General features: G+C 49.0%; 1 protein-coding gene across 4 annotated transcripts in view; it reads right to left on the bottom strand.

Moving 5' to 3' along the window:
- Positions 1-16,664: 16,664 nt before the first annotated feature.
- EFR3B (EFR3 homolog B) overlaps positions 16,665-23,451 on the bottom strand; it is a 305,942-nt gene continuing 299,155 nt past the window's right edge. For all 4 annotated transcript variants that reach the window (XM_063915063.1, XM_063915062.1, XM_063915065.1 and 1 more), the window contains 2 exons: positions 18,354-18,403; positions 16,665-17,079 (listed from right to left, as the gene is read on the bottom strand). In XM_063915063.1, coding sequence (XP_063771133.1) covers positions 16,974-17,079; positions 18,354-18,403 — 156 coding nt within the window. In that variant the 3' untranslated portion in view covers positions 16,665-16,973. The remainder of the gene's footprint in view (positions 17,080-18,353; positions 18,404-23,451) is intronic.

The raw sequence follows: 23,451 nt of genomic DNA, 5'->3' as shown, positions 1-23,451 counted from the left end.
CTGACGGCATGGAAATTGAACGTCAGATCTTAGCTCGGAAGGGCATTACAAACAAGGTTATTCCTACCCTGATACAGGCTAGGAAAGGAGTAACATCTAAACATTACCCTCGAATTTGGAAAAAGTATGTGTCTTGGTGTGAGAATCCAAGAAGTTTCCTACGGTGGAGTTTTAACCAGGGTGGTTTCTCCTCTTTCTGCAAGCAGGCGTGGATGTGGGTCTGCGTTTGGCCTTGTCCATTTTCTTCCAGAAACAATTGGCTGTCCTCCCTGATGTTCAGACTTTCTTGAAAGGGGTTCTGCACATCCAGCCTCCCTTTGTGCCTCCTATGGCACCTTGGGATCTTAATGTGGTGCTGCAGTTCCTGCAGTCGGATTGGTTCGAACCTTTACAGGAGGTTGATGTCAAATTTCACACTTTGAAGGCGGTCAGACTATTGGCATTGGCATCTGCTAGACGTGTGTCGGAATTGGGGGCATTGTCCTGCAAGAGCCCCTACTTGATTTTCCATGAAGATAGAGCTGAGCTCAGGACACGCCAGCAATTTTTCCGAAGGTGGTGTCGGCTTTTCTTATCAACCAAACTATTGTGGTGCCAGTAGCTACTGACTCCTCAATTACGGCAAAATTTTGGGATGTTGTAAGGGCTTTAAAGATTTATGTGAAGAGAACTTCTCGTCACAGAAAGTCGGACGCTCTGCTTGTCCTTTATGATCCCAACAAGATTGGGTGTCCTGCTTCTAAGCAGACGATTTCTCGCTGGATCAGGTTTACTATCCAGCATGCTTATTCTACGGCAGGCTTGCTGTGTCCAAGATCTGTTAAGGCCAATCTACTCGTAAAGTGGGTTCTTCTTGGGCGGCTGCCTGGGGTGTCTCGGCCTTACAACTTTGCCGAGCGGCTAATTGGTCAGGATCAAACATGTTTGCTAAGTTCTACAAGTTCGATACGTTGGCCTCTGAGGACCTAAAGTTTGGTCAATCGGTTCTGCAGGAGCCACCGCGCTCTCCCTCCCGTACTGGGAGCTTTGGTACATCCCCATGGTACTAATGTGGAATTTGTGGACCCCAGCATAAATAGGATTTTAATTACCTACCAGTAAATCCTTTTCTCGTAGTCCATAGAAGATGCTGGGTGCACGCCTAGCGCTTCGTTTATTTAAGTACTGCATTGTTACTTGGTTAAGTACTGCATTGTTACTTGGTTAAGTACTGCATTGTTACTTGGTTAAGTACTGCATTGTTACTTGGTTAAGTACTGTTGTTCAGCCGTTGCTGACTTGTTTCAAGCTGGTTAGCTTGGTTTTCTGTTGTTATGTGTGAGCTGGTGTGAATCTCGCCACTATCTGTGTATTTCCTTCTCTCGAAGTATGTCCGTCTCCTCGGGCACAGTTTCTAGACTGGGTCTGGTAGGAGGGGCATAGAGGGAGAAGCCAGCCCACACTGTTAAACTCTTAAAGTGCCCATGGCTCCTAAGGGACCCATCTGTACCCCATAGTACTAATGTGGACACCAGCATCCTCTACGGACTACGAGAAAAGGATTTACCGGTAGGTAATTAAAATCCTATTTTTTCAAACCAATTCAAAATTGGCCACTTTGAGGGTTTAATCTTATTTGCAGGACGTCCTTGTTTTTTGGGGGACACGTGTAGGTTCATCTACCGATTCCAAAATTGTGGTTTCAATGTAGAGGTTTCAGCTAGAAACGTAAGACGCACCTAATTAAGGTAAACTGTGACACAGAAGTTATAAGACTAAGTGATTACAAAGTCAATATTTCCGTATTTGCACTTTTATTACCTTCTGTTTGGATATACTGTACATACATTTTTTTATGTATTTCCTGCAGGGTACGGGGCAGCAGTACAGGGTCACTGGGTACTGCATGGTATAGGTAGGCAGTACTGGTCACTGTGTACTGCAGGGTATCGTCGGCAGTACTGGTCACTGGGTACTGCAGGGTATTGGTAGGCAGTACTGGTCACTGGGTACTGCAGGGTATTGGTAGGCAGTACTGGTCACTGCAGGGTATTGGTAGGCAGTACTGGTCACTGGGTACTGCAGGGTGTTGGTAGGCAGTACTGGTCACTGGGTACTGCAGTGTATTGGTAGGCAGTACTGGTCACTGGGTACTGCAGGAGTATTGGTAGGAAGTACTGGTCACTGCAGGGTATTGGTAGGCAGTACTGGTCACTGGGTACTGCAGGGTATTGGTAGCCAGTACTGGTCACTGGGTACTGCGAGGTGTTGGTAGGCAGTACTGGTCACTGGGTACTGCAGGGTATTGGTAGGCAGTACTGGTCACTGGGTACTGCAGGGTATTGGTACTCAGTACTGGTCACTGCAGGGTATTGGTAGGCAGTACTGGTCACTGGGTACTGCAGGGTATTGGTAGGCAGTACTGGTCACTGGGTACTACAGGGCATTGGTAGGCAGTACTGGTCACTGAGTACTTCAGGGTGTTGGAAGGCAGTACTGGTCCCTGGGTACTGCAGGGTATTGGTAGGCAGTACTGGACACTGGGTACTGCAGGGTGTTGGTAGGCTATACTGGTCACTGGGTACCTCAGGGTATTGGTAGGCAGTACTGGTCACTTCAGGGTATTGGTAGGCAGTATTGGTCACTGGGCACTGCAGGGAGTTAGTAGGTAGTACTGGTCACTGGGTACTGCATAGTGCTGGTAGTCAGTACTGGTCACTGCAGGGTGTTGGAAGGCAGTACTGGTCACTGGGTACTGTAGGGTATTGGTAGGCAGTACTGGTCACTGCAGGGTGTTGGTAGGCAGCAATGGTCACTGCAGGGTGTTGGAAGGCAGTACTGGTCACTGTAGGGTATTGGTAGGCAGTACTGGTCACTGGGTACTGCAGGGAATTGGTAGGCAGTACTGATCACTGGGTACTGCAGGGTATTGTTAGGCAGTACTGGTCACTGGGTACTGCAGGGTGTTGGTATGCAGTAGTGGTCACTGCAGGGTGTTGGTAGGCAGTACTGGTCACTGGGTACTGCAGGGTATTGGTAGGCAGTACTGGTCACTGGGTACTACAGGGTATTGTTTGGCAGTACTGGTCACTGGGTACTGTAGGGTTTTGTTACGCAGTACTGGTCACTGGGTACTGCAGGGTTTTGTTTGGCAGTACTTGTCACTGGGTACTGCAGGGTATTGGTAGGCAGTACTGGTCACTGGGTACTGCAGGGTATTGGTAGGTCACTGGGTACTGCAGGGTATTGTTTGGCAGTACTGGTCACTGGGTACTGTAGGGTTTTGTTACGCAGTACTGGTCACTGGGTACTGCAGGGTATTGTTTGGCAGTACTGGTCACTGGGTACTGCAGGGTGTTGGGTACTGCAGGGTATTGGTAGGTCACTGGGTACTGCAGGGTATTGTTTGGCAGTACTGGTCACTGGGTACTGTAGGGTTTTGTTACGCAGTACTGGTCACTGGGTACTGCAGGGTATTGTTTGGCAGTACTGGTCACTGGGTACTGTAGGGTTTTGTTACGCAGTACTGGTCACTGGGTACTGCAGGGTATTGTTTGGCAGTACTAGTCACTGGGTACTGCAGGGTATTGGTAGGGAGTACTGGTCACTGGGTGTTGGTATGCAGTAGTGGTCACTGCAGGGTGTTGGTAGGCAGTACTGGTCACTGGGTACTGCAGGGTATTGGTAGGCAGTACTGGTCACTGGGTACTGCAGGGTATTGTTTGGCAGTACTGGTCACTGGGTACTGTAGGGTTTTGTTATGCAGTACTGGTCACTGGGTACTGCAGGGTATTGTTTGGCAGTACTAGTCACTGGATACTGCAGGGTGTTAGGTACTGCAGGGTATTGGTAGGGAGTACTGGTCACTGGGTACTACAGGGTATTGTTAGGCAGTACTGGTCACTGCAGGGTTTTGGGTACTGCAGGGTATTGGTAGGCAGTACTGTCACTGGGTACTGTAGGGTATTGTTAGGCAGTACTGGTCCCTGGGTACTGCAGGGTATTGGTAGGCAGTACTGGTCACTGGGTAATGCAGGGTATTGTTAGGCAGTACTGGTCACTGGGTACTGCAGGGTATTGGTAGGCAGTACTGGTCACTGGGTACTGCAGGGTGTTGGTATGCAGTACTGGTCACTGCAGGGTGTTGGTAGGCAGTACTGGTCACTGGTTTGCAGGGGATTGGTAGGCAGTACTGGTCACTGGGTAATGCAGGGTATTGTTAGGCAGTACTGGTCACTGGGTACTGCAGGGTATTGGTAGGCAGTACTGGTCACTGGGTACTGCAGGGTGTTGATATGCAGTACTGGTCACTGCAGGGTGTTGGTAGGCAGTACTGGTCACTGGTTTGCAGGGGATTGGTAGGCAGTACTGGTCACTGCAGGGTATTGTTAGGCAGTACTGGTCACTGGGTGCTGCAGGGTATTGTTAGGCAGTACTGGTCACTGGGTACTGCAGGGTATTGATACGCAGTACTGGTCACTGGGTACTGCAGGGTATTTGTAGGAGGTACTGGTCACTGCAGGGTATTGGTAGGCAGTACTGGTCACTGGGTACTGCAGGGTATTGGTAGGCAGTACTGGTCACTGCAGGGTATTGGTAGGGAGTACTGGTCACTGGGTACTGCAGGGTATTGTTAGGCAGTACTGGTCACTGGGTACTGCAGGGTGTTGGTAGGCAGTACTGGTCACTGGGTACTGCAGGGTATTGGTAGGCAGTACTGGTCACTGGGTACTGCAGGGTGTTGGTAGGCAGTACTGGTCACTGGGTACTGCAGGGTATTGGTAGGCAGTACTGGTCACTGTGTACTGCAGGGTATTGGTAGGCAGTACTGGTCACTGGGTACTGCAGGGTATTGTTAGGCAGTACTGGTCACTGGGTACTGCAGGGTATTGGTAGGCAATACTGGTCACTGGATACTGCAGGGTGTTGGTAGGTCACTGGGTACTGCAGGGTATTGTTTGGCAGTACTGGTCACTGGGTACTGCAGGGTATTGGTAGGCAATACTGGTCACTGGATACTGCAGGGTGTTGGTAGGTCACTGGGTACTGCAGGGTATTGTTTGGCAGTACTGGTCACTGGGTACTGCAGTGTATTGGCAGGCAGTACTGGTCACTGGGTACTGCAGGCTATGGGTAGGCAGTACTGGTCACTGGGTACTTCAGGGTGTTGGTAGGCAGTACTGGTCACTGGGTACTGCAGGGTATTGTTAGGCAGTACTGGTCACTGGGTACTGCAGGGTATTGGTAGGCAATACTGGTCACTGGATACTGCAGTGTATTGGCAGGCAGTACTGGTCATTGGGTACTGCAGGCTATGGGTAGGCAGTACTGGTCACTGGGTACTGCAGGGTATTGGTAGGCAATACTGGTCACTGGATACTGCAGGGTGTTGGTAGGTCACTGGGTACTGCAGGGTATTGTTTGGCAGTACTGGTCACTGGGTACTGCAGTGTATTGGCAGGCAGTACTGGTCACTGGGTACTGCAGGCTATGGGTAAGCAGTACTGGTCACTGGGTACTTCAGGGTGTTGGTAGGCAGTACTGGTCACTGGGTACTGCAGGGTATTGTTAGGCAGTACTGGTCACTGGGTACTGCAGGGTATTGTTAGGCAGTACTGGTCACTGGGTACTGCAGGGTATTGTTAGGCAGTACTGGTCACTGGGTACTGCAGGCTATTGGTAGGCAGTACTGGTCACTGGGTACTGCAGGGTATTGTTAGGCAGTACTGGTCACTGGGTACTGCAGGGTATTGTTAGGCAGTACTGGTCACTGGGTGCTGCAGGGTATTGTTAGGCAGTACTGGTCACTGGGTACTGCAGGCTATTGGTAGGCAGTACTACCTGAGGTTGGTGTGCTAAAGCTATTTTTCAGGGTCCGGTAAGTCTTTGTATTGACTTAGTTGTCCATTTATCATTAAAAACACCAGTTTTTTGGGGGGTAACTGCAAATATTTAGTATTATCTTAATGTACATACATTCCCGACAGCAGCCACACCCTCCATAGATTTGTAGGGGGATGCGATGCTATGATATTTACCAATCTCCGGAATGCAGAGCATTCCCCAGCTTGTCCCCTTAGCTAACGTCATCTGAATACATTTGCCCGCTATAATCGCCTACTGCGGTGTGAGTCTGGGAGTTAGTATCGCACTGAGTATGTGATTAGTGATAGAGACCCCTAAGTGTGCTTACTGTACCCCATGGTCAGTGTAATTCTCTTCTCACTATTGCCTGGAGAGAATAATAATAATAATAATAATAATAATAATATAAATATATTTTTTCTATTTAAAAAATGCATTTGTGTTCTAATTAGACTCGCAGCCACATGTTTTATTTGACCTTTCTATGAATGTGGAACTGGATGGCCAAGCCGGGTTTATAAGTCTACTGCGTGTGAAGGTCGGACTGACTGGCGCAGCGGTAAGAGTGCCCTGTTGCTGCCAGCCGGTATGTACGGGCACACTGGTGATATTTTATTACCATCATCTACTCTGTCACAGGCAGAGGAAACATTATGGCAGTAGCTGTATACTTTCGGCGGGCAGCCGGGCACTGTGACATAAGTCGGAGGATTCAGGTGTACAGCCCTTAGTGGAACGGTCGGCGTATACAACATTACACAGCACATACCGGTCGGCGTATACAACATTACACAGCACATACCGGTCGGCGTATACAACATTTCACAGCACAAGAGGCCAGACTTCCTCCAAGAGGCTGACACAAAGTTTATTCGTCACCACATACAAATCATGTACAGTCATGTGCTACGTACATCAGTCAGTCTTTGCTCCTGTGACAGAGATGACAATGAGAATTATAAACAATGTACATTGGACATTATCTACATTACAAGGAAAAAGACGCTGGTAAGACGGGGTGGGCAGCCGACCTAATGACTGTCGACCATAACATGGTCGACCATGTGAACGGATACCGGGCAGCCCACAGCGGGCTGGATCAATGGGTGCAATGCGCGTTATCTACATCACGTGTCTTAGGCACACCTACAGTAAAATGGATATGCAGTATTCCCTAACAGGAGATGTCTAGTCAGCTGACAGCTTCCTGCATATTGCCCCCCCCCCTCCTACTATACAGAAAGGGGCGGAGCTGACAACCACACCATGGAGATAGTTGTCAGTGGAAGTAATACCTGGCATCTGCCGCAGGTTGGCTGTCTCTTCAAGACACCTGACTTTGGTTATACTCTTGATAGCATTTAGTGAAACACATTTGTTTAATCATTTATGCTTCCAAAAACTTGTTATATACTGTAGCTACAATATATGAGTACAGTATATATGCAAAATGAGTTACTCACTTATATACCTGCCTAATATATGCTGTAAAAGTAACTATGTAATTCGCATCACATCCGTTCACAAGCGGTTGGCTCTAAGCTGCCATCGTGAAATGAACTGTACTGTGCTGTGTATACTGTGAACAGAGAAAGTCCGTGTTCTAGAAAGCATGAAATGTGTACAGGTGAAGGAGGTGTACAACATACAGTACATAACTGCTATCAGGGATGTCACAATGGGATGGACATTCACAGTAATATGGTAACATTCAGCAAATAACATCTGACTCATTTTCTGAGAAAACTTTGTACTTTTTTAATTTCAAGGGAAAGCATGGAACAGATTACCCTCTAGATCAACGTGGGCTTACCCCCAGGCTCAGTCACTGAGTCCTGCCTATCAAGTGAGTACAGGGAGCATTACCTAATGTGTCTACAATAAACACGGGATGGACCCTCGCCTTCCAGGTTTCATATGTTGAATTCTACAGACATCATTGGCTAATGGTCTTTTGTCTGAAACAATGCACAAAAAAATGTGAGCAAAACACTTTCACAGATCTCAGGGTTCCATGAATTTCATTAGGTCATGGAATCAGTACACAGAGGTCTTTTAAAAGCTTCTCCCTGAAATCTGCAGTTGAAGACTCTGATATTTCTGTTGCTGCCAATTGACAGATATTTGTGAATGTAACATACTCCTCTGCAAAGTAGCCATGGAAAGATTCACTGAGTCCACTTTTTGCTTTCTTGTTATAAGATGAAGCTTAGAGTATTGGATATACACGATATGGCTGGCAACTGGCACTCACTGACATGTCTGGGTCTTTCAACTGCTGATTTCAGGCAAAAGTCGTGTTGGAAATATCAGGAATGGACAGCTGGAAAATTCTAACTTTTGATATGTATTTGGATTTCAGCAGCTTCATAACTGCAACCATGTTCACCAACTGACCGTGATCCAAGCTGAAGGCTCGCTCAAGGTTGGCCGCTCACATTCAAGGTGCGTGTTAAAAAGAGTGTTTTTAAATACAGGTTGAGTATCCCTTATCCAAAATGCTTGGGACCAGAGGTATTTTGGATATCGGATTTTTACGTATTTTGGAATAATTGCATACCATAATGAGATATCATGGTGATGGGACCTAAATCTAAGCACAGAATGCATTTATGTTACATATACACCTTATACACACAGCCTGAAGGTCATTTTAGCCAATATTTTTTAAACCTTTGTACATTAAACAAAGTGTGTGTACATTCACACAATTCATTTATTTTTCATATATACCTTATACACACAGCCTGAAGGTCATTTAATACAATATTTGTAATAACTTTGTGTATTAAACAAAGTTTGTGTACATTGAGTCATCAAAAAACAAAGGTTTCACTATCTCACTCTCACTCAAAAAAGTCCGTATTTCGGAATATTCCGTATTTCGGAATATTTGGATATGGGATACTCAACCTGTATTACTATCTTGAAACACAATTGAGATAATAGTTTTAAATAGTAAAGACAGGATCGAACTTGGTTAAAATTTATTAACTTTCTTGAATTTAGCAATTTTTTTTTTTTTTATCATTGCTCCAAAATTCTATGAATTGATTTGAGAAATGATATGTGGACAGTTCAAGCATTGCTAATGAAACGTTATTTCCAGAAAAATGTGGTAGCTGTCATCACTATTTTCATTAGGCAAAAAAATATTTTTTTTAGTATTTTTGAATGAAGTTACCCTCACATAGATTTTTTTTTTTTTAATAGAAAGTTAGGTAGTTTTAAGTATGTACCTGTAGATCATTTTCTTAGTTGTCCTCCTACAACTCATTATCTCTATTTCAAAATCTCTCTGGTGGGTTGACAAGTATGGCTGCCATACTCTCAGACAATCAGTACCCTAGATAATTCCTAACATTTAATCAACTGTCGTGTTAAGAGCAAACATGAAGTATTTTCAAATTCTTTACTTTATTAATTCATGTTCACTTTATAAACATCATGAGCTCTATTGTACCTCATATTGGAAAGTAGACTGCACGTGTAACAGATTTTCGCTCCTAGTTTCCATAGTTGCCATCTGTCCTTTGTTAGTTCATAAGCATTTAATATCTAAAAATGACCTCATAATAATGCTTAGATACGAAAAGTGACCCTGAAAGTATTTTTTTAAATGTTGGCAACAGCACCTTTGTTTTTATATATTCTATTTTACATAAGTTTTTATCTAGCATGTACGATTAAATCCAGCGATGCATCCACAGAATTCGGCGTCTGGAACACACGAGCGCTTACACTGAAACTTTGGACCTCAGCAAATCTCTCCGCGTTAGTCGGGGGAGCCGGCTCTTCTCCCTCAATGGTAGCTCTCAGGGGTTATTGACCTGATATCAGCTCATCTAAAACACTCATTTATTACTTGTGCGAACGTATTTCTCTTACGTGAGCTTTGTATAGTCGTCTGATAGGTTAGGATTTATTACACTGGCACAAAGCTTAGTGCAGTGATTGGTATACTGCACGCTGATGGGCCTATAAAGACTTCGATTTTCCATTTGCGCTCGCCTGCATCTGGTTCTAGCGTAGGCCAAGTGTTGTACAGATATATGGCTCTGCTTAGGCGAGGAAATACACAAGAATTATATTGGTTTGTTTTTTCATTTATGTTCAATTTGCTACAAACTCTGCCCTTGCAATACACCATCTTACTGGTTTCTCACTGGTAAACCTAGCAGTAATTAATGGCACACAGTCTGGGAACATGGTGATCACCTTTAATGAATCTCTAGGTCTGTGTACAGGATGTGTGACCAGTTTAGTTGCCGCCTGAAACAGCAGAAGGGAGGTAAAATAATTAACTTGAACATTCCTATATTTTATGCCTGTAAATGTCCATCTTCCCGCGCTCAGTGTAATTATACAGAAATGTTTTCCCATTCATACAATCTGTTGCATTGAGTAAATCAACCCAGTTATCCAGTCATTGCCAAGAATGGGATATCAGCATTACACATTTACTGCAAACTACATACAACAAAGCCTTCCCTTTACTAGTCTCCAAATCTATTAATCCTTACCTATCAGAACCCTGTATGTTACTTCATCATGTAACACCCTAACTGTGTGATTTCAGCATTAATGCCCCCAAAAGTCTCTGTGTTAATTCATACAGAGATATATCTGACACCACAATATTCCTGCAACAACGTGATAGGAGCCTCACATCACTACCCTGTGCTGCTGGGGACCCTGCTCTTCCCACTATATAACTCTCAGTCTGTGGCTTCCTGCTGCCTCCATTCCCCTCCTCACATCATGTCACTGCCCCTGTCACATGCAGCCCTGTCCTCACTGACACATCACTCATCTCCTGATATACTCTGTGCTGCTGGAGACCCTGCTCTTCCCACTATATAACTCTCAGTCTGTGGCTTCCTGCTGCCTCCATTCCCCTCCTCACATCATGTCACTGCCCCTGTCACATGCAGCCCTGTCCTCACTGACACATCACTCATCTCCTGATATACTCTGTGCTGCTGGGGACCCTGCTCCTCCCACTATATAACTCTCAGTCTGTGGCTTCCTGCTGCCTCCATTCCCCTCCTCACATCATGTCACTGCCCCTGTCACATGCAGCCCTGTCCTCACTGACACATCACTCATCTCCTGATATACTCTGTGCTGCTGGGGACCCTGCCCCTCCCACTATATAACTCTCAGTCTGTGGCTTCCTGCTGCCTCCATTCCCCTCCTCACATCATGTCACTGCCCCTGTCACATGCAGCCCTGTCCTCACTGACACATCACTCATCTCCTGATATACTCTGTGCTGCCGGGGGGCCTGCTCCTCCCACTATATAACTCTCAGTCTGTGGCTTCCTGCTGCCTCCATTCCCCTCCTCACATCATGTCACTGCCCCTGTCACATGCAGCCCTGGCCTCACTGACACATCACTCATCTCCTGATATACTCTGTGCTGCTGGGATCCTGCTCCTCCCACTATATAACTTTCAGTCTGTGGCTTCCTGCTGCCTCCATTCCTCACATCATGTCACTGCCCCTGTCACATGCAGCCCTGTCCTCACTGACACATCACTCATCTCCTGATATACTCTGTGCTGCTGGGGACCCTGCTCCTCCCACTATATGACTCTCAGTCTGTGGCTTCCTGCTGCCTCCATTCCCCTCCTCACATCATGTCACTGCCCCTGTCACATGCAGCCCTGTCCTCACTGACACATCACTCATCTCCTGACATACTCTGTGCTGCTGGGGCCCCTGCTCCTCCCACTATATAACTCTCCATCTGTAGCTTCCTGCTGCCTTCATTCCCCTCCTCACATCATGTCACTACCCTGTCACATGAAGCCCTGTCCTCTCTGACACATCACTCATCTCCTGATATACTCTGTGCTGCTGGGGACCCTGCTCCTCCCACTATATAACTCTCCGTCTGTAGCATCCTGCTGCCTCCATTCCCCTCCTCACATCATGTCACTGCCCCTGTCACATGCAGCCCTGTCCTCACTGACACATCCCTCATCTCCTGATATACTCTGTGCTGCTGGGGACACTGCTCCTCCCACTATATAACTCTCAGACTGTGGCTTCCTGCTGCCTCCATTCCCCTCCTCACATCATGTCACTGCCCCTGTCACATGCAGCCCTGTCCTCACTGACACATCACTCATCTCCTGATATACTCTGTGCTGCTGGGGGGCCTGCTCCTCCCACTATATAACTCTCAGTCTGTGGCTTCCTGCTGCCTCCATTCCCCTCCTCACATCATGTCACTGCCCCTGTCACATGCAGCCCTGTCCTCACTGACACATCACTCATCTCCTGATATACTCTGTGCTGCTGGGGACCCTGCTCCTCCCACTATATAACTCTCAGTCTGTGGCTTCCTGCTGCCTCCATTCCCCTCCTCACATCATGTCACTGCCCCTGTCACATGCAGCCCTGTCCTCACTGACACATCACTCATCTCCTGATATACTCTGTGCTGCTGGGGACCCTGCCCCTCCCACTATATAACTCTCAGTCTGTGGCTTCCTGCTGCCTCCATTCCCCTCCTCACATCATGTCACTGCCCCTGTCACATGCAGCCCTGTCCTCACTGACACATCACTCATCTCCTGATATACTCTGTGCTGCTGGGGGGCCTGCTCCTCCCACTATATAACTCTCAGTCTGTGGCTTCCTGCTGCCTCCATTCCCCTCCTCACATCATGTCACTGCCCCTGTCACATGCAGCCCTGGCCTCACTGACACATCACTCATCTCCTGATATACTCTGTGCTGCTGGGATCCTGCTCCTCCCACTATATAACTTTCAGTCTGTGGCTTCCTGCTGCCTCCATTCCTCACATCATGTCACTGCCCCTGTCACATGCAGCCCTGTCCTCACTGAGACATCACTCATCTCCTGATATACTCTGTGCTGCTGGGGACCCTGCTCCTCCCACTATATGACTCTCAGTCTGTGGCTTCCTGCTGCCTCCATTCCCCTCCTCACATCATGTCACTGCCCCTGTCACATGCAGCCCTGTCCTCACTGACACATCACTCATCTCCTGACATACTCTGTGCTGCTGGGGGCCCTGCTCCTCCCACTATATAACTCTCCATCTGTAGCTTCCTGCTGCCTCCATTCCCCTCCTCACATCATGTCACTACCCTGTCACATGAAGCCCTGTCCTCTCTGACACATCACTCATCTCCTGATATACTCTGTGCTGCTGGGGACCCTGCTCCTCCCACTATATAACTCTCCGTCTGTAGCATCCTGCTGCCTCCATTCCCCTCCTCACATCATGTCACTGCCCCTGTCACATGCAGCCCTGTCCTCACTGACACATCCCTCATCTCCTGATATACTCTGTGCTGCTGGGGACACTGCTCCTCCCACTATATAACTCTCAGACTGTGGCTTCCTGCTGCCTCCATTCCCCTCCTCACATCATGTCACTGCCCCTGTCACATGCAGCCCTGTCCTCACTGACACATCACTCATCTCCTGATATACTCTGTGCTGCTGGGGCCCCTGCTCCTACCACTATATAACTCTCCGTCTGTAGCTTCCTGCTGCCTCCATTCCCCTCCTCACATCATATCACTGCCCCTGTCCTCACTGACACGTCACTCATCTCCTGATATACTCTGTGCTGCTGGGGACCCTGCTCCTCCCACTATATAACTCTCAGTCTGTGGCTTCCTGCTGCCTTCATTCCCCTCCTCACATCATGTCACATGCAGCCCTGTCCTCATTGACACGTCACTCATCTCCTGATATACTCTGTGCTGCTGGGGACCCTGCTCCTCCCACTATATAACTCTCAGTCTGTGGCTTCCTGCTGCCTCCATTCCCCTCCTCACATCATGTCACTGCCCCCGTCACATGCAGCTCTGTCCTCACTGACACGTCACTCATCTCCTGATATACTCTGTGCTGCTGGGGACCCTGCTCCTCCCACTATATAACTCTCAGTCTGTGGCTTCCTGCTGCCTTCATTCCCCTCCTCACATCATGTCACTGCCCCTGTCACATGCAGCCCTGTCCTCACTGTGATTAAATATGGTTGAAGGCTGCGCTCACATTGGGGGATGGTGGCTGAGTGTGCAGCTGACCTGGAGGTGTCCCACCTCCTGTTGCAATTGCGTATTTCGTGGTGGTCAGCGCGCTCTAAAGGGTGTGCCAGGGATTGGATTGATTGGAGAGGTGGATGGTGGTGTGTGAAGTGATGTGTTCTCTGTGTATCTATTTGTAGGGGATGTGGTAATGATCACTCGATGTAAATGAAATATAGGATTTTATTTGGATGTAATAGGATTAATATTCCATAGTCAATAATGAATGTCCCAGGTTGGTTCACCACTTATCAGGTGTGTCTTGCAGACTACCCTTTCTCTGAGTATACCCTCCTATTGGTATACTGATGGAGCTACAGCTCAGGTAAATGTTAGGTATGCCCTAGGGGCCACCTTTACCATAGGTGTGGATGGTCCTATGTATCCTCTGATGCTGTGTCTATTGTTAGGTTTGTGGTTAAGTTTATGGTGTGACTAGTGCGGCGTCCCGCCTGTCAGACCCTTCCGTGTGTGGCAACGAGTGGCGTGGTCATATACTGTGTAATGAAACTTACCGCCGGGGGCAGGTGCTACCTGCCGCCGGTGACCAGTTCTTAGCCGTCCTCAAGCCTGTGTTCCTCGATGTATCCTCTCTGGGTGTCCTCCGTGTCTCAGAAGCCGCGCACCTTGTCTGTAAATGCCGGTCTCCTAAACTCCCGTCCCGTCCTCTGACTTCCTGGTTCGCGCGTCACGTGCCGGGTCACGTGAGCGCGATGTGTGCGGAAGCGTCTCCTTCTCCAGCCGGAGAGAGGAGAATGTATGTGGCAATGTCGGTAGTAAAGTCTGTGGGCATACCTAACATTTACCTGAGCTGTAGCTCCATCAGTATACCAATAGGAGGGTATACTCAGAGAAAGGGTAGTCTGCAAGACACACCTGATAAGTGGTGAACCAACCTGGGACATTCATTATTGACTATGGAATATTAATCCTATTACATCCAAATAAAATCCTATATTTCATTTACATCGAGTGATCATTACCACATCCCCTACAAATAGATACACAGAGAACACATCACTTCACACACCACCATCCACCTCTCCAATCAATCCAATCCCTGGCACACCCTTTAGAGCGCGCTGACCACCACGAAATAAGCCCTGTCCTCACTGACACATCACTCGTGTCCTGATATACTCTGTGCTGCTGGGGACACTGCTCCTCCCACTATATAACTCTCAGACTGTGGCTTCCTGCTGCCTCCATTCCCCTCCTCACATCATGTCACTGCCCCTGTCACATGCAGCCCTGTCCTCACTGACACATCACTCATCTCCTGATATACTCTGTGCTGCTGGGGCCCCTGCTCCTACCACTATATAACTCTCCGTCTGTAGCTTCCTGCTGCCTCCATTCCCCTCCTCACATCATATCACTGCCCCTGTCCTCACTGACACGTCACTCATCTCCTGATATACTCTGTGCTGCTGGGGACCCTGCTCCTCCCACTATATAACTCTCAGTCTGTGGCTTCCTGCTGCCTTCATTCCCCTCCTCACATCATGTCACATGCAGCCCTGTCCTCATTGACACGTCACTCATCTCCTGATATACTCTGTGCTGCTGGGGACCCTGCTCCTCCCACTATATAACTCTCAGTCTGTGGCTTCCTGCTGCCTCCATTCCCCTCCTCACATCATGTCACTGCCCCCGTCACATGCAGCCCTGTCCTCACTGACACGTCACTCATCTCCTGATATACTCTGTGCTGCTGGGGACCCTGCTCCTCCCACTATATAACTCTCAGTCTGTGGCTTCCTGCTGCCTTCATTCCCCTCCTCACATCATGTCACTGCCCCTGTCACATGCAGCCCTGTCCTCACTGACACATCACTCGTGTCCTGACATACTCTGTGCTGCTGGGACCCTGCTCCTCCCACTATATAACTCTCCGTCTGTAGCTTCCTGCTGCCTCCATTCCCCTCCTCACATCATGTCACTGCCCCTGTCACATGCAGCCCTGTCCTCACTGACACATCACTCATCTCCTGATATACTCTGTGCTGCTGGGGACCCTGCTCCTCCCACTATATAACTCTCAGTCTGTGGCTTCCTGCTGCCTTCATTCCCCTCCTCACATCATGTCACTGCCCCTGTCACATGCAGCCCTGTCCTCACTGACACGTCACTCATCTCCTGATATACTCTGTGCTGCTGGGGACCCTGCTCCTCCCACTATATAACTCTCAGTCTGTGGCTTCCTGCTGCCTTCATTCCCCTCCTCACATCATGTCACATGCAGCCCTGTCCTCACTGACACATCACTCATCTCCTGATATACTCTGTGCTGCTGGGGACCCTGCTCCTCCCACTATATAACTCTCAGTCTGTGGTTTCCTGCTGCCTCCATTCCCCTCCTCACATCATGTCACTGCCCCTGTCACATGCAGCCCTGTCCTCACTGACGCATCACTCATCTCCTGATATACTCTGTGCTGCTGGGGACCCTGCTCCTTCCACTATATAACTCTCAGTCTGCAGCCCTGCGCTCCCAGGATATATGACGTATGGTGACATCATGGAATCTTATCCCCCAGGATATAGACACTGATGATGGCACAGACACTGGCAGAGTCCCGGTGAGGATGACACAGTAGTGACCTCACACTCACAGCGCTATATACACATGCTGCGTATTTGGCATCCTATATAAATCTAGGTTTTACTCTGTGTATTGATGTAAAGGGCCCACGGGCAGCCTGGCACCAAGTCATAGGAACACAAAATATACAGTGCAGAATTAAAAGAACTGTCATTATTAAATATATATATATATATATATATATATATATATCTTTCTGGCTGTACAATCTTGCTTACAAGAACAATGCAGCATATTGCATGGAGAGGACATCCATAGGTTGTAGTGCAAACAGAACAAGGTCTGGGCATGATACACAACGGCCTGGCACAAGGTGCTGCTGGAAGAGAAAAGGGAGGGTACCCTGCCCCCGGTGGAGAGTCTCAGTACTGTAGGTCTCTCGGACGGGGGAACGTGCTAACGAGAGGTATAGGATGTAGCTGTGCATTGCCAGGGATTGCTCTTCCATCAGTAGACACACAGATCAGGAAACTTCATCTCGTATACGGGGATCGAGTGGTTCTGCGGCTGGCCGTACGCAGCAGTGATAGTGCCAGAGGGGCTTGGGGGTGGCCTGTAAAACGGCAAGAGGACATACTGTATTAAAGCAGACATTTATATAGATATATATGTATATTGTACCAAAGTATATACACATTCATATAATACTGGCCTGACCCCAAAATCCGTCCTTGCTTTTGTGTCAATCTGACACATCCGCACACACTTCGGCACTACAACAACCCCCCTCCTTCTGACCATACACTCTGGCTGCCACCCCCTGACCGTACACTGTGGCACTCCGCCACCCCCTGACCGTACACTGAGGCCCTCCGCCACCCACTGACCGTACACTGAGGCCCTCCACCACCCACTGACCGTACACTGAGGCCCCCGCCACCCACTGACCATACACTGAGGCCCTCCGCCACCCACTGACCATACACTGAGACCCTCCGCCACCCACTGACCATACACTGAGGCCCTCCGCCACCCACTGACCATACACTGAGGCCCTCCGCCACCCACTGACCATACACTGAGGCCCTCCGCCACCCACTGACCATACACTGAGGCCCTCCGCCACCCACTGACCATACACTGAGGCCCTCCGCCACCCACTGACCATACACTGAGGCCCTCCGCCACCCACTGACCATACACTGAGGCCCTCCGCCACCCACTGACCATACACTGAGGCCCTCCGCCACCCACTGACCATACACTGAGGCCCTCCGCCACCCACTGACTATACACTGAGGCCCTCCGCCACCCACAGACCATACACTGAGGCCCTCCGCCACCCACTGACCATACACTGAGGCCCTCCGCCACCCACTGACTATACACTGAGGCCCTCCGCCACCCACAGACCATACACTGAGGCCCTCCGCCACCCACTGACCATACACTGAGGCCCTCCGCCACCCACTGACCATACACTGAGGCCGTCCGCCATACACTGAGGCCCTCCGCCACCCACTGGCCATACACTGAGGCCCTCCGCCACCCACTGACCATACACTGAGGCCCTCCGCCACCCACTGACCATACACTGAGGCCCTCCGCCACCCACTGACCATACACTGAGGCCCTCCGCCACCCACTGACCATACACTGAGGCCCTCCGCCACCCACTGGCCATACACTGAGGCCCTCCGCCACCCACTGATCATACACTGAGGCCCTCCGCCACCCACTGGCCATACACTGAGGCCCTCCGCCACCCACTGACCATACACTGAGGCCCTCCGCCACTAACTGTACACTCTGCCCCCCCTCCCCCCCAAAAAAATGAATGCATTCATCCTATAAAGAGAAGGGAGCACACACTGGGCAATCACTCACCGTATAGTCAGCTCAAAGATTTGGTTCAGTTTGCTTTGTAACAATGTTGCCTTGGGAAAGAGATGAGAAAAGCGGGTGAGAGCGGGTGAGAGCAGGAGATGGGGAGAAAACGTATTAGTAAATTCATTATTAGTAACTAACAGAATAATGTAACCTTCCACTAACGCCTCTGTACATCTCATATCAGAGGAAATTAAAATAAGAATTTACTTACCGATAATTCTATTTCTCATAGTCCGTAGTGGATGCTGGGAACTCCGTAAGGACCATGGGGAATAGCGGCTCCGCAGGAGACTGGGCACAAAAGTAAAAGCTTTATGACTAGCTGGTGTGCACTGGCTCCTCCCCCTATGACCCTCCTCCAAGCCTCAGTTAGGATACTGTGCCCGGACGAGCGTACATAATAAGGAAGGATCTTGAATCCCGGGTAAGACTCATACCAGCCACACCAATCACACCGTACCAACTTGTGATCTGAACCCAGTTAACAGTATGATAAACGTAGGAGCCTCTGAAAAGATGGCTCACAACAATAAACAACCCGATTTTTGTAACAATAACTATATACAAGTATTGCAGACAATCCGCACTTGGGATGGGCGCCCAGCATCCACTACGGACTATGAGAAATAGAATTATCGGTAAGTAAATTCTTATTTTCTCTGACGTCCTAGTGGATGCTGGGAACTCCGTAAGGACCATGGGGATTATACCAAAACTCCCAAACGGGCGGGAGAGTGCGGATGACTCTGCAGCACCGAATGAGAGAACTCCAGGTCCTCCTCAGCCAGGATATCAATTTTGTAGAATTTAGCAAACGTGTTTGCCCCTGACCAAGTAGCTGCTCGGCAAAGTTGTAAAGCCGAGACCCCTCGGGCAGCCGCCCAAGATGAGCCCACCTTCCTTGTGGAATGGGCTTTTACAGATTTTGGCTGTGGTAGGCCTGCCACAGAATGTGCAAGCTGAATCGTACTACAAATCCAACGAGCAATCGTCTGCTTAGAAGCAGGAGCACCCAGCTTGTTGGGTGCATACAGGATAAACAGCGAGTCAGATTTTCTGACTCCAGCCGTCCTGGAAACATATATTTTCAGGGCCCTGACTACGTCCAGCAACTTGGAGTCCTCCAAGTCCCTAGTAGCCGCAGGCACCACAATAGGCTGGTTCATGTGAAACGCTGAAACCACCTTAGGGAGAAATTGAGGGCGAGTCCTCAGTTCTGCCCTGTCTGAATGAAAAATTAGGTAAGGGCTTTTATATGATAAAGCCGCCAATTCTGAGACACGCCTGGCTGAAGCCAGGGCTAACAGCATGACCACTTTCCATGTGAGATATTTTAATTCCACAGTGGTGAGTGGTTCAAACCAATGTGACTTTAGGAGACTCAACACTACATTGAGATCCCAAGGTGCCACTGGAGGCACAAAAGGAGGCTGTATATGCAGTACCCCTTTGACAAACGTCTGAACTTCAGGCACTGAATCCAGTTCTTTTTGGAAGAATATTGACAGGGCCGAAATTTGAACCTTAATGGACCCTAATTTTAGGCCCATAGATAGTCCTGTTTGCAGGAAATGCAGGAAACGACCCAGTTGAAATTCCTCTGTAGGGGCCTTCTTGGCCTCACACCACGCAACATATTTTCGCCAAATGCGGTGATAATGTTTCGCGGTTACATCCTTCCTGGCCTTGATCAGGGTAGGGATGACTTCATCTGGAATGCCTTTTTCCTTCAGGATCCGGCGTTCAACCTCCATGCCGTCAAACGCAGCCGCGGTAAGTCTTGGAACAGACAAGGTCCCTGCTGGAGCAGGTCCTTTCTTAGAGGTAGAGGCCACGGGTCCTCCGTGAGCATCTCTTGAAGTTCCGGGTACCAAGTCCTCCTTGGCCAATCCGGAGCCACGAGTATAGTTCTTACTCCTCTCCTTCTTATGATTCTCAATACTTTGGGTATGAGAGGCAGAGGAGGGAACACATACACTGACTGGTACACCCACGGTGTTACCAGAGCGTCCACCGCTATCGCCTGAGGGTCCCTTGACCTGGCGCAATATCTGTCTAGTTTCTTGTTGAGACGAGACGCCATCATGTCCACCTTTGGTTTTTCCCAACGGTTTACAATCACGTGGAAGACTTCTGGGTGAAGTCCCCACTCCCCCGGGTGGAGGTCGTGTCTGCTGAGGAAGTCTGCTTCCCAGTTGTCCACTTCCGGAATGAACACCGCTGACAGTGCTGTCACATAATTTTCCGCCCAGCGAAGAATTCTTGCAGCTTCTGCCATTACCCTCCTGCTTCTTGTGCCGCCCTGTCTGTTTACGTGGGCGACTGCCGTGATGTTGTCCGATTGGATCAATACCGAGCAGAGGCCTTGCTTGACTTAGGGCATTGTAAATTGCCCTTAGTTCCAGGATATTTATGTGAAGAGACGTTTCCATGCTTGACCACAAGCCCTGGAAATTTTTTCCCTGTGTGACTGCTCCCCAGCCTCTCAGGCTGGCATCCGTGGTCACCAGAATCCAGTCCTGAATGCCGAATCTGCGGCCCTCTAGAAGATGAGCACTCTGCAACCACCACAGGAGAGACACCCTTGTCCTTGGAGATAGGGTTATCCGCTGATGCATCTGAAGATGCGATCCGGACCATTTGTCCAGCAGATCCCACTGAAAAGTTCTTGCATGGAATCTTCCGAATGGAATCGCTTCGTAAGAAGCCACCATCTTTCCCAGGACCCTTGTGCATTGATGCACTGACACTTGTCCTGGTTTCAGGAGGTGCCTGACTAGCTCGGATAACTCCCTGGCCTTCTCCTCCGGGAGAAACACCTTTTTCTGGACTGTGTCCAGAATCATCCCTAGGAACAGTAGACGTGTTGTTGGAATCAGCTGCGATTTTGGAATATTTAGAATCCACCCGTGCTGACGTAGCACTACCTGAGATAGTGCTACTCCGACCTCTAACTGTTCCCTAGACCTTGCCCTTATCAGGAGATCGTCCAAGTAAGGGATAATTAAGACGCCTTTTCTTCGAAGAAGAATCATCATTTCGGCCATTACCTTGGTAAAGACCCGTGGTGCCGTGGACAATCCAAACGGCAGCGTCTGAAACTGATAATGACAGTTTTGTACCACAAACCTGAGGTACCCTTGGTGAGAAGGGTAGATTGGGACATGGAGATAAGCATCTTTGATGTCCAGAGACACCATATAGTCCCCTTCTTCCAGGTTCGCTATCACTGCTCTGAGTGACTCCATCTTGAATTTGAACCTTTTTATGTAAGTGTTCAATGATTTCAGATTTAAAATCGGTCTCACCGAGCCGTCCGGCTTCGGTACCACAAACAGCGTGGAGTAATACCCCTTTCCCTGTTGTAGGAGGGGTACCTTGATTATCACCTGCTGGGAATACAGCTTGTGAATAGCTTCCAATACTGCCTCCCTGTCGGAGGGAGACGTTGGTAGAGCAGACTTCAGGAACCGGCGAGGGGGAGACGTCTCGAATTCCAATTTGTACCCCTGTGATACTACCTGCAGGATCCAGGGGTCCACTTGCGAGTGAGCCCACTGCGCGTTGAAATTTTTGAGACGGGCCCCCACCGTGCCTGAGTCCGCTTGTAAAGCCCCAGCGTCATGCTGAAGACTTGGCAGAAGCGGGGGAGGGCTTCTGATCCTGGGAAGAGGCTGCCTGCTGCAGTCTTTTTCCCCTTCCTCTGCCCCGGGGCAGAAATGAGTGGCCTTTTGCCCGCTTGCCCTTATGGGGACGAAAGGACTGAGTTTGAAAAGACGGTGTCTTTTTCTGCTGAGAGGTGACCTGGGGTAAAAAGGTGGATTTCCCAGCCGTCGTCGTGGCCACCAGGTCCGATAGACCGACCCCAAATAACTCCTCCCCTTTATACGGCAAAACTTCCATATGCCGTTTGGAATCCGCATCACCTGACCACTGTCGTGTCCATAAACTTCTTCTGGCAGAAATGGACAGCGCACTTACTCTTGATGCCAGGGTGCAAATATCCCTCTGTGCATCTCGCATATATAGTAATGCATCCTTTAAATGCTCTATAGTCAATAATATACTGTCCCTATCCAGGGTATCAATATTTTCAGTCAGGGAATCCGACCAAGCCACTCCAGCGCTGCACATCCAGGCTGAGGCGATTGCTGGTCGTAGTATAACACCAGTATGTGTGTATATACCCTTTAGGATATTTTCCAGCTTTCTATCAGCTGGTTCCTTGAGGGCGGCCGTATCAGGAGACGGCAACGCCACTTGTTTTGATAAGCGTGTGAGCGCCTTATCTACCCTAGGGGGTGTTTCCCAACGCGCCCTAACCTCTGGCGGGAAAGGGTATAATGCCAATAATTTATTAGAAATCAGCAGTTTTTTATCGGGGGAAACCCACGCTTTGTCACACACCTCATTTAATTCATCTGATTCAGGAAAAACTATGGGTAGTTTTTTCACACCCCACATAATACCCCTTTTTGTGGTACTTGTAGTATCAGAAATGTTCAAAGCCTCCTTCATTGCCGTGATCATGTAACGTGTGGCCCTACTGGACATTACGTTTGTCTCGTCACCGTCGACGCTGGAGTCAGTATCCGTGTCTGGGTCGACCATCTGAGGTAACGGGCGCTTTAGAGCCCCTGACGGTGTTTGAGACTTGCAAAGTGCTGACACTGTCACGTAATTCCTTCCATACGACCATCCAGTCAGGTGTCGACTCCCTAGGGGGTGACATCACTATTACAGGCAATTGCTCCGCCTCCACATCATTTTCCTCCTCATACATGTCGACACAATCGTACCGACACACAGCACACACACAGGGAATGCTCTGATAGAGGACAGGACCCCACGAGCCCTTTGGGGAGACAGAGGGAGAGTTTGCCAGCACACACCAGAGCGCTATATATATACAGGGATAACCTTTGTAACACTGTAGGGGTGCAAGGTGCCTTTTCCTGGGGAATATGGCAGCACGCAGCAGCTGAGGAACAACACAAGTCCAGTTTCTGGTACAACTGACCCCGGCCAGTTTTATTGAAACAGAAAATAAAACAAACCCCAAAATAAAAATACCTTGCCTGTCCGGCACTAACTA

Source organism: Pseudophryne corroboree, chromosome 4 (assembly GCF_028390025.1).
Source record: "Pseudophryne corroboree isolate aPseCor3 chromosome 4, aPseCor3.hap2, whole genome shotgun sequence".
Lineage (NCBI taxonomy): Eukaryota > Metazoa > Chordata > Amphibia > Anura > Myobatrachidae > Pseudophryne > Pseudophryne corroboree.
The sequence above is the reverse complement of the archived record's forward strand: the minus strand, read 5'-3'. Positions and strand labels throughout refer to the sequence as shown.